This window comes from Phocoena phocoena, chromosome 16, assembly GCF_963924675.1.
Source record: "Phocoena phocoena chromosome 16, mPhoPho1.1, whole genome shotgun sequence".
Classification (NCBI taxonomy): domain Eukaryota; kingdom Metazoa; phylum Chordata; class Mammalia; order Artiodactyla; family Phocoenidae; genus Phocoena; species Phocoena phocoena.
Window position 1 is genome coordinate 82644022 of NC_089234.1, and position 12534 is coordinate 82656555.

At 38.1% G+C, this 12534-nt stretch overlaps 1 protein-coding gene across 1 annotated transcript in view; it reads left to right on the forward strand.

Annotated features, from left to right (window-relative positions):
* NUP133 (nucleoporin 133) overlaps nt 1–11301 on the forward strand; it is a 57394-nt gene extending 46093 nt beyond the window's left edge. The window contains exons 21-26 of the mRNA XM_065894043.1: nt 473–608; nt 2189–2307; nt 3856–3936; nt 4682–4746; nt 6024–6112; nt 10561–11301. Of these exons, the coding sequence (XP_065750115.1) occupies nt 473–608; nt 2189–2307; nt 3856–3936; nt 4682–4746; nt 6024–6112; nt 10561–10697 (627 nt within the window). The 3' untranslated portion in view covers nt 10698–11301. The remainder of the gene's footprint in view (nt 1–472; nt 609–2188; nt 2308–3855; nt 3937–4681; nt 4747–6023; nt 6113–10560) is intronic.
* The last annotated feature ends 1233 nt before the right edge of the window (nt 11302–12534 follow it).

A 12534-nucleotide genomic window follows, 5' to 3' on the forward strand; every position in this document is an offset into this window, starting at 1 on the left:
ATCTTCTTGATCCTTGCCTCCATTCTTTTTCCAAGGTCCTGGATCATCTTCACTATCATTATTCTGAATTCTTTTTCTGGAAGGTTGCCTATCTCCACTTCATTTAGTTGTTTTTCTGGGGTTTTATCTTGTTGCTTCATCTGGGACATAGTCTTCTGTCTTTTCATTTTGTCTGTCTTTCTGAGACTGAGGTTTTCATTCTGCAAGCTGCAGAGTTGTAGTCCTTCTTGCTTCTGAGAGCAAATGTTTTATACATGTCTCTTTTCCCAGTAATTAGTGTGGGTGGCTGATACTTTATGTGTAATTACTCTCAGAGTATGGTACTCATCTGTTTTTAGGCTTGCTAGCAGTGACTTGATCTTTCATTGATACAGCTTGGGGGGAAACCAGGTTTGGGTTTTACTTAATCTTTATTGCAACTTGAATTAGTATCCAAGATTTTATCATAGTTTTCATATTTTGTTTATTGTAGGCTCATGCAACACTTCTGGGTTTGGCAAATATGGAAACTCGTTACTTTGCAAAGAAAAAAACCCTTCTTGGCTTGAGTAAATTGGCTGCATTAGCTTCAGACTTTCCAGAAGATACACTGCAAGGAAAAATTGAAGGTAAAATACAGTATTTGAACAAGAAGACACACAAATCAGTCATACTGTCAGTGTATTCTTAGAATGTGCTCTTGTTATCATTTAATGGGGTCCATTAGAAACAGGAGCCATCTCCTTTGAGAGGAGTGCTTTCTATTCAGTGTCCTTAGGCAATTACTCAGTTACATAATTAGGATTCTCTTTTTATGGAAAAGTAATTTGTGCCTTAAATAAGAATTCCTAAAGAGTAAATTCAAATGATTTGAACAGAGTACTCTGATTACACCCCTAGTGACTCATATGCTAAGAACAAACTGCAAAGAAACTTGACGTTTACTCAGTGGGTTTGCTGTAGGTGGTGGTAATTCTGTAGTGGTGGTCTGCTGTAGGTGGTGGTTTGGGAGATTCTTCCTCATTCTTTTATTTTTAAACGCTAATAGTGCCTTTTGTTCTAGAGAAGTGTGTATATGTTCTGCAATGCTGGCTGGTAGTCTGAAAGGGGAGCTGTATTTTAACCTGCCCACCAGAGTTAGATCATGTTAATCAAAATATCTTAACACAAGGCTTTATTATTGCTGTTTCCCCCCCAACTTCTGGTCATCACTTTGCATTTTGATCACTTCTTCTTAGCTTTTGCTTTCTTAGCACAATGAGAATATTTTCAGGTCTCAGTAATTTCCTACAGACTATTATCCCAGTGTATCTAATTGAAGGGAGTAGATTTTTAAGAGATAACTTTCTATTGGTTATACAAGTTCAATTATGGAAATTAGTAAAGTATAGAAAAAACAACAACAACAAAATAAATTGTCTATAATCCCACTGCCCTAGAGATAATTACTGTTACTTTTTTAATCCTCCCAGTCTGTTTTCTTAGGTATGGAAATTGCGCAAAACAGTTTTGTTTAATTTTTACAAGCTTGGGATCATGTGGAATGATGCCAGTATTTGAATGAGCATATCTGTGATTTAGTCACTCCATTTTGCTGTAACTGCTGTTAGCAAACAGTTCTCTGTCCTTTTTTCCTGCAGCCCAGCTCATTCTCGTGGGTGAAGCCAGGTTATGATAGTTCGTGTAAATCAAAAGCCCCTGTCACCCTATCGTATGGCGATAAATAACCATTGCTGGGTAATAGGTCTGGTGCACAGTCCTCTGGCTTGTGTTTTTCCTGGCATGTACTCGTGGTGGCTTTTAAGTAGATCATTTCCCTTAGTGAATGAAATTATACTAGAAACTCTGGTAAAGTGAAAAGTAGTACTTTACAGAGTAACCTTAAAATGGCCTGAGAGACCTCAGATTTGGGGGACTTGTGCTTCTGAAATCCATCTGCTCTACAGTTGCTTCAGTTGGTAGGTTTGTTTTCTTAGCTCTTCTCTCCCCTCCTCATATTTCTGGTTGCTGTGATAATCCACATGACTTGGATCGAACCCTGAATATTTGTATAACTAGGAATCAAGAATAAGCAGAATTAATAACATTCTAGGATCACTGAATTAGTGATGGGATTACCTTTAGAGCTGTTCCATTTCTTTTTAAATTTAGATTTGTTTATGACAGAGCAAAAGTGAATGTTTCCCCCTCCCCCTGTGTTGCCTCCTAGAAATGGCTGAGCAGGAGCGCTTCCTGCTGCACCAGGAGACACTGCCTGAACAGCTGCTGGCCGAGAAGCAGCTGAGTCTCAGTGCGATGCCGGTACTGACTGCAGCACAGCTCATTGGCGTACGTGCTTTCCAAATCCCTGCACCACTTCGTAGTCTCAAAACCACCTCAGTGTTTCCTGGACCACGTAGTACAGTTCCTCAGAGTAGTCATCTCTCCATTTCTTATTTTCCTGGTCACTTTCCCCTGGAGTCAGGTGTCAGAAGCTGCTTAGGAGCAGGGTGCCAGTTAGCAGAAAGCAGTGGGTCAGCCTCTGCCCCGCATAGCTCTCTGCCTGTTCCTCAAGACGCTTATCCAGGCGACCAGAAGAAATTACTTCCATTGTGCTTTTCTAGTACAGGACAGACATGTACCATGAGACATATTTCAGGCTCTTCAAAAACAATGGTTTTAGGAACTGGATTTGCATAGCCTCTAAGTGCCATCGTCCCCATTTCCCTCTGCAACATAGCACATTCCTGAGGACGCAGCTAGATTAGGGGCTGCAACCCAGACATGGTAATTTTGTTGCTGTGTACACTTAATAGCCTTAATTCTGCTTCTCTCTTTTCCTTTCAAGAAAGCATTTCCAGTGCAAAAGCGGTGTCATAGAATCGCCTTGAATTGCCCTAATTACGTTACTCAGAAAGCAGACAATTCATAAAAACGTCAGTATTTTAGTCATTATTAGTACCAGGTTTCCTGTCAGTGAGCTCACAGCAGCCTCTCCTGATAGAGCACATTTGATTTAAAAGTCTACAGGGCTGTTGCCTCGAAGACTCAGCATTATTTTATGTATTGGTAAGAAGGAAAAAGTTGTCCAACTTTACCTTGATACTGAATTAGTTTTAATACTACCTTCCAGTTTCAGGGATGTTAACATTGTGGGGAAAAAAGGTTCAGAAACAGTGAAATAAAATACTGTTTTCAAGTGTTGTAAGACAATGACAACAAGTAGATAGCTTTTCTTCTGAAATGGTTTGAGTATTGTCTTTGCTGTTAAAGGATTATATGCAGTATTTTAAAATGAAATTTGTTATGTTATAAATAATTTTTGGAAAAAGAAGTTAGGAAAAATTCAAATGGATATTGTTAATAAGGCAAGCATTTTTCTGATTATAAAATTACGGGACATTTATGATCATATATAGTCAGCTGTGATCTACCCAATCAGGGGTAACCATTGGTAACATATTGGTGTGTTTTGTTATCTCTTAAGTAAACTGTAGACCAACTGCATGCTTTCTCATAGGTCTCAATTTTTAAAACTACTGCAAGGGCAACATTTCAAAAGCATTGTAGCCAGCTTTAAAAATGCAAGGGCAGCTGTTTATTACAGAGTATGCTTGAAAGAGTACTGAAATGTATACTATCTTGAACTTATGAATATAAATTTACTGGCATTTTAGAAGTATATATACCAAGTTATACAAGTTAGTTACTGAGAATGAACATAGGTGTGTTTTAAAAGACAGTTTGCTGTGAGGTAGATGGAGTTTAATTTCCAAACGTGTTGCTGTTCTTTGCTATAAAGATACCTGTAGACATGATGACTTCTCTGTAAATCTCTCCAGTCTTGGTTATATGAAGAGTTAAAATAATTCTCTACCTTATCTTAACTTGCCATAGTTGTATATCTGTGAAGAAAACAGAAGAGCTAATGAGTATGATTTCAAGAAAGCTTTGGACTTGCTTGAATATATTGATGAGGTAAGTAAAATCACTTGATGATCGCAGGCAAGGATCACAATTTGCGTATGGTTTTCTGTAGAACTGAGTACATCTTGAAAATGTCTTAATTTTAAAAGACTCTCAAAAAAATAAAATAAAAGACTTTCTGGTTCAGCTACCCGTAACTCTTGGAATACGTATAGCTCTTTAGAAAAGCTGTCAAGAGATCTCACCTCTTGATAATTCTCACACATTTCCAGGTGTCTTTTTCCCTGCACAAATAAAAAATGTTGCTTTTCAAGGTCCTGACATATTTTTTCTCTTTCATCTGTTGAGTCGTTGTTAGTTTCTCAAACTGGTATGCTGCTTGTCAATTTATTCTTCATAGTATTCACCCTAAGAGAAGCTGTCTCTCAGCCTTTGAGAAAAAGATTATAATGACAATTCTGTAGGGTGAGCAGTCGGCCCTGCAACTGAAAGTAGTTTGGTAGATTATAAAGACAATAATATGTTGGCTTTTATGTTACTCTGTTTAAAATCTTGACTCTCTCAAGCTTCTTGATAAAATCAGATTATCTCAGAATAATCGGAAACAAATTCACACAAAGTTAATAGTTTTACTCTTCTGAGTAGTATTAACGTCTCAAAGAAAGGGAAATTTTTTAAAATGATAAATTAAAGCATAATAATATTTATGTGGAATTAGGAATTGACATAACTCAAATTTAAGCGTGTATTTTTTTAAATCAGGACTTAATGAGGATTTTTTTGTTTTGCTGTGAAGGAAGAAGATATAAATATAAATAATCTAAAACTGGAAATCCTTTGCAGAGCTCTTCAGAGAGATAAGTAAGTTCCCATAGTATGAATATAACATGGTTTTGGAAAAGGACTCTTTAGGAAGATTATGATACCATACACATCAAATCGTTTTGTAACCTAATTGTATTGTAACGTATATTATAAAAATGTTAATGGTTTCATTAGCAATCCTAATTTTTTTATTCAATAATTAAGGAATAGCTTAAGGACTTGGGACCACTGGTATAATTCTCTACTTTTGATTTTAAATTTTACACTGTCAGTTGGCATAGAAATGTGTATGTTCCTTATTTTCACAGAAGTTGGGCCAGTTCTGCCAAGAAAGACTTGAGGCTACAAATTTTTTTTTTTTGAATAAGAAGTTAGTACAGTTTGAGAATCAGTACCCTCTTCTAAGTTATCGCGACGTCTTTTTCACTGTAATCTCCCTACATAGGAGGATTTCTGTCCACTGGAAAGGTGGTGTTAAGATTCAGTGGCAAAGAGAGACAGAATAATCAGCTGTAGAGGTGGATTTTTCCCACGGAAAAGCATGACTTGAGTGCTAAAAGCCTTCTCTACTCGGTTTTCCTTTTTCCTGTGGCTTTGAGAAATTGCAATGGAACTATTTTTACTAAAGCATTTCTTCCTCTAATCACTCCCAGATAGTTAAAATTGTTGGCAAATTTGGTCTTGGAAGTCATCCTCCGAAGCATCTAGCTCTGCCTGTTGGATTCTCCTTCCCAATCATAAAAGATGTATTATGTCATTTGACTGGAATACCTTGTCTTGGCTTCCTGATTAAACACTCTACGGTATCATGAGGGATATAGCCATTGATTACTACAAAGGAGTGGTTCTGTGGATTTGTATTTCAGTAGTAGATAATCTCAACTAGATAAAGAAAACTTTTTAGGTTACACCAGACACTGGTTGCCATTTTACTTTTATGAGAAACAGAATATAACATTCTTTAACTATCGCCTGTGCTCTGAAGGGTCATACTTTAGGGTCGTTACTAGGTTGTTACATATAGAATTTTCTTGGGAAAGATACCTCACTACTTGGTTTTGACATCAAATACATGCTGGTTATATTGGGCAAATAGCTACCTGAGTATAGCATCTCCTATCTAATAGAGAGACTCTGGGTATATCCAACATTTAATAAAGCTCCTTTATTTAAATAGTTTTCAACAGTATCACAAAACTCAAGATTCTTCACCCCCTACAAACATCAAAACAAATCCACAATAGCAAACAAGTCATTTGTTTCAGATTATGGCCACAGTTCCATTTTCTCCTCACAGTGATTTTGTTTTCTAGCTGGTCCAGTTCAGATGGTAAAGATGATCCAATTGAAGTATCTAAAGACAGTATATTTGTGAAAATCTTACAGAAACTTTTAAAAGATGGTAAGTGGTTTGTTCATGTTGGAAATTAGTGTCACTCCTCAGTTTTAGAATCTTAGAATAATGGGGATTTGCCTAGGTGTCAAATCCAGGGGGTTAAAATTAAACGGTATCATACTTAGAATTAGAGAAACTTGTTTAAAATAAAGGGAGGGCTCTTTCCTCCCCTACATGTTGGGGAGCTGTGTCATGGTGGAGTTGCCGTCTGCTTGGCCACTTAACTCTTGTGAAGATTGAAAACCTAAAATGTGACTTCTTTGGTATATCCCGTACTGAACTGGCCATACCACGCCTGAGAGCAAACTACAAAATGTTTTATCAATCCATTTTGGACATTAATACTATAAAATTAGTTTTAAGAACAAAATAAGGGGCTTCCCTGGCAGTCCAGGGGTTAAGACTTCACCTTCCAATGCAGGGGGTGCAGGTTCGATCCCTGGTTGGGGAGCTAAGATCCCACATGTTTCAGGGCCAAGAAACCAAAACATAAAACAGAAGCAATATTGTAACAAACTCAATAAAGACTTTAAAAATGGTCCTCGTCAAAAAAAAAAAAAGAACAAAAGGAGACAGGAAGGGAGTATGTTTTGTATATGTTTTGTACCTAAGACAGGTGAGCAAAATTCCATTTGCTGATCGAGGTGCAAGTAAGTAAGTAAAGAAGCGTTTATGGTTAAATGTTTATTATGAAGGGAGAAGATGAATTAGAGGGTACTTAACTTTAATATAACTGGAGGTTAATATACGGAGAAAGACTAGAGGTGAGAGATTTTCCACATTTTATACATGAAGACGAGTGTGGCTCATTTGTTGTAGAATTATTAAATCAAAATATATGATGATGGGCTTCCCTGGTGGCGCAGTGGTTGCGAGTCCGCCTGCCGATGCAGGGGACGTGGGTTCGTGCCCCGGTCTGGGAAGAACCCACATGCTGCGGAGCGGCTGGGCCCGTGAGCCATGGCCACTGAGCCTACGCGTCCGGAGCCTGTGCTCCGCAACGGGAGAGGCCACAACGGTGAGAGGCCCGTGTACCACACACACACAAAAAAAATATATATATATATGATGATAATCCAGGCAGTGTGCAAAATAGGCTAACCTAGTGTTTACCAATCTTTTCAGATGTAAGGACACTCTCTTTAATACCAGCTGGAAAAAAGTACACAATGACAAAAAGCCACAGTAAATTCAGCAGCCCTTCTAAATGGATGTGGATTTTATTCATGATGCTGACATTTACACACATTCGGAAATTTCTGTACATATATCTGCAAGACACATTATTTAATCTACATAAGACATGCGCGGCCCAGTGCCTGGTACATAGTAGTCACCCAACAAACATTTGTTCTTTGAATGCCTAGAATTATTTTACAGATTCATAGCCCCAGTTCTTCTGTAATAGATTCCACTCTGCGGTCCTCTGCTTGAGAATCACTGGCTTAACCGAAATGACGGGGGCCTCAGAGAAGCACTGCGGAGCTCACCACACCAACTGGTGTGCCGAGGGGAAAGGGCGCTGAACTCGGTGTTTACACGCCGGAAGTTCACTCCAGATAGAGCTGTCCACCTCAGCGTTGACCTGGGTGTTTACTTATGAAAAATGAATACTTGACTACCCCACATTGACAGTAGATTTACTGAATGCTTTTACTTTCAAAGATGAATAAATAACACAAAGGCAATTAAGTCTTTTCATTGTCAAAAAAATAAAAAATTAAATAGTGAAGGGGTATAGCAAAAGAAAATATCTTTTGCTTAAAAATACTTGAAATTCAGACAGAGTTAAAATATATTAAGCTTTCTCTTTGCTAGATTTGGAATTGAAGAAATAACTGGATATGGTTGATTTCTCTGTGCTGTTGAAGAGATTCATTCGGACCCAAATCTGATGCTTTCCATGAAGTTAGCTCTTGTAAAGGTGCCACTGAACCGAATTGTGGCTAATTATTTGGTGCTATTTAAAGTTCACTTTTCAGTTGTTGCTATTTTTAGATTATAAATCATAGATGGAAAACAGAAATAGAAACCTATAATTTTACAAAAAGAATTATTAAATTTTGACCTAAGGACAAAAACAAGTGGAAACTATTATATATAAATTATAATGTGTAATGATATAATATATAATACATATATATTAATAACATAGATTTATAATATTATATATATATTATAAACCAAGCCAAAGACATTTATTTTTGGAACCTTTTAATAATATAGCTTCCATGTACAAGAATAAATTTTGGTTTTTTTTTTAATTTATTTTATTTATTTTTGTCTGTGTTGGGTCTTTGCTGTGTGCAAGCTTTCTCTAGTTGCATCAAGTGGGGGCTGCTCTTAGTTGTGGTGTGTGGGCTTCTCACTGCAGTGGCTTCTCTTGTTGCAGAGCATGGGCTCTAGGCGCACAGGCTTCAGTAGTTGTGGCACGTGGGCTTCAGTAGTTGTGGCACATGCGCTCAGTAGTTGTGGCTTGCGGGCTCTAGAGCGCAGGCTCAGTAGTTGTGGTGCAGGGGCTTAGTTGCTTCACGGCATGTAGGATCTTCCTGGACCAGGGCTCGAACCCATGTCCCCTGCATTGGCAGGTGGATTCTTAACCACTGTTCCACCAGGGAAGCCCAAGAGCAAATGTTTTTTAAAGGGCAGATTCTGGAGGTAGATATAGATAGCTTCACATTGTATTCATAGACTTGGGCAGCCCAACAATTACTCCAGCCTGTGGAGCGAATTCAGCCTGCAGATACATTTAAATTACCCACCTGGAGCTTTTCAGTTTTTACATGTTATTAAAGTACGTTATACATACAGAAAAAAACGCACGTCATTGCATGGAGTACAACATTTTTCCTAATTAGTCGCTGGCATTTAATAGTTGAGAAGAGTTCTTACGAAAGTCTTGTTTTCTGACTTGTCTTAAAAATCAAAAGATTTGCCTATACCAGACTGAAATATTTACCTGGCAGCTGTCAGCTGGAGCTGATGAGCACTGCCCACTTTGAATGGGGCGCGGGTCCTAAGTTTACCAAAGCCCCTAGGCCATCTTCCTCATGGTACCTGCCAGGGCTTTGCAGGCGTTTGAGTTTTTTTGACTCCTGCTCTAAAGAAAAATAAACCATCAAATATGTCTACAGAAGGCATGCATTATAAAAATAGAAGTTAAATAAGATGGGTTTTTTAAGAGAATTAATCTTTAGGAAATTAATGTGATATTTTCACAAGTGTAATGCTGTTTTACAGAGAAAAAGTCTCTCTTGAAAGTGTGTTAATTGTAATAAATGATATATAAATATTGCAGATTTAGTCTCATAACACTTATTATGAGATTTTTTATTGTATAATAAGTATCAAAAATGGTGCTAGGCACTTAGATGGTATTAAAAATAAACAGTATTTGATTTTGAGAAACTTATGATAATGTGACAAACTATAAAATATTGTCTTATTAATTTAAAATGTTTCTTCCAGTTCTCTTTATAAAATGAGAAAAATCGTACATACTGTTTTGTGACTACACAGATGTGCATTGGCTTTCCAACTCAATAGAGGACTGACTGATGAAGACATGGTTCTTCCCCCTCTCCAGTTGTAGAGAGAAACTAATACATTTGGCAACACTGTAGATAGCTTTCACGGCAGTGCTTCTACTAAATTATTTTCCTGAATAGGAGAATATTGTTTGAAATACTTGTTTTCTTCCCTTTTTTTAAAATTTTTAAACAAATAAACTTGAAATACAAAATAAAGTTGATCAACTTCAAGGAAAATACATATTACCAAAGTTGACTCTAGAAAATTATTTTTAAAACATTAAGCAGACCAATCACCCCAGGAAAAAAACATTAAAAACCGGTTCTCAAATAAGCACCTCTGCAGTGAAGCATTTCTAGAGTGTGGGAAGACCACCCATCCAAGCAAAACAGTGGATCTTTGATCTGGGGGACAGATAAATGTCTGAAAGTCTTTTAAGAAGATATGGTATAACTTGTCTTCCTTGATAATTCAGATTCCTGTCTTTCAAATTTTACATGTGGATTATAAGCAATCTTTCACTGATACCTTCTACCTCTCACTATACAGCTGCTTAGAAAGCTGCTTCCTCGGGCTCGAAATACTTATTTTCAAGTGAATTAGTTTAAAACTTCCACACCGAAGGAATGGCTTAAGCTGTGGAGAGAAATGAAAGTGTTTCAGATTGTATTAAAGACTTTAAATAGAGTGGCTGTTTTGACCACTAGGGCGAAGAACAGTCTCGCAGCCCCTGCTAAGTAAGGAATGTCATATTCTCAGGCCTAGCTTGGCAGATGGGAAGGAACTTAGAACAGAGTATTTCCCAATAGCAGAGTGACGTTATATTTTAAATAGAAGCACAGGTGTTTTTATCATCAGTCATCTCAGTTCGTTTGAGAGTTATGTGAAAAAAAAAAAAAAACGTTCTGTGTTTGTGTTTATAGGCATTCAGCTCAGTGAGTACCTGCCAGAGGTGAAGGACCTGCTGCAATCAGACCAGTTGGGAAGCTTGAAGTCCAATCCTTACTTTGAGTTTGTTTTGAAAGCTAATTATGAATACTACGTCCAGGGACAAATGTGATTTTGCTAAAATGGTCATTGTTCCTGAAAATTTGTATGAGTGTGTCCTTATAAAAATTTTAGACCTTAAATATCTAGAAGTTTGTACAGTTTTATAACATGTATTCCTGAATTTTTTATACTGTATTTGGAAGCTACTACAAAATAGTTGTATGACTGTGGTTTTAGTTTTTGGTTACATGATAATTTTTTCTTCCTCTTTTCCTTCTGAAGTTTATCTGTGGGTTTCATACTTGCTACCCTTCCTTTTTATCTCACTCCATCCAGGGCCCTGGTTCTGGCTACATGTATGCACGGGTCACTTCTAGGCTTCAGCCTCTGTAACTCTAAAAATGGAAAGACTGCACTAAGTTGTCTCTGAAATTGCTGTGGCTCTGGATGTTACGTACTGGACAGTGTCTGGAATATTTGGTGTCCATTTTGGTTAGGTCTGGGGAAAATATCTAGTGGGGTAAATGTCAAAATTTGCCAACTTATTATGAAACTAAAGGACAAAGTGGGCCTAATTCATTGTGAGCTTGATAACTGATTACTTCACTGGGAAAAATGTCAGACTTTTCTACATAAATAATAGAGTATTAATAAAAGTATTTTGGTGAATAAAACATATTTATGTGGCTTTCTCATCTATAAGTTACCATATAATAGGTTATAACCTGTCAGTATGGGGATTCAGTCAGGTTTATGCATTTTCAGGATGATTTACGCTGAATTCCATCTTTACCACAGTCTGTCTAGCTAATCTAAGGTGTGTGTAATGCTAGAAACCTTATAGGTTTTCTTAATGTGGCAAGTGATTTAACTGAAAAGTAGTTGTTCTCAAAGGTTTGTCCTGACCAATGTTGTCACTCAGTTTTTATCGGGCTTTAAGTAAAGATGGAGTTGCTGGCATATTCAGGCTTTGGCCCAGTTGAACCCTCACTAAACAACTTGCTCCAGCAGCTGAAAAGGTCAGGAGTTAAACATGGTGAAGAGAGTCCGGTTCCCGGCTTCACGAAGTGCAGCTCTCGCGCGCTGTCCCCTGCAGGCTTCAGACCCCGCCTCTGAGCATGTGTGGAAGGACGGGTTCATGGAGGAGCTGCTCTCGGCTGTCGCCAAAGGAGGGAAACGGGCAGCCTCGCCTCTGTCTGCGGCGCGGGGCGCAGTTAGGGATATCCTGAAGGGCACTAGGGGAAGTTAGGGAGAGGAACTTGTCAGACAGCACAAGAAATGGTTGAATTCTTGTGTTAGAAGACTGGTTTTACAGGGCCCTACGGTTCTCACCTGTGAGATCCTGTCAGGTGATGCTGTGACTGGGACACAGGACCCTGCCACCTTCACGCGCTGCCACAAACCCAGTTATCCCCGTGTGACGAAAGCCAGTCTGACGATGACCCCGGCCCATGGACCCGAGGATGTGAAGCTGCCGCTCTCACAGCAGGATGGATAGTCGTCTCATTTTGAGGGAGAAAAAGGCTCTCTCTTCTACCCCTGTTAGAGATGGTAGCCATAGCTCCAAAATGGTTGGGTTTCTTAAAAATTATTTTAACACTAGTAGTGAAATTAAGGCCTAAAATATTGAGTAATTTTTTCTTCTAAATTTTAAAAATTTGTTGCACAACGTAGTCTTCATTAAAGAATTACTGATTTTTATATAAACTGAGTAGTTGATGATGACAAAGTGTAAAGGTGTGCTGTAAAGGTGAGCATGTTTACTAGGAAAGAGAAAGTGTACTGACTTGGAAAAGGTTTTCTTCACTCCTGTCTTTGAACGCTGCTTGAAAAGTCACAGCTTGTGGCCCCAATTAAATCAAACAGGAAGGTTGGGGGTTTGATCGTGAGCAACAGGCTTTGTGTGT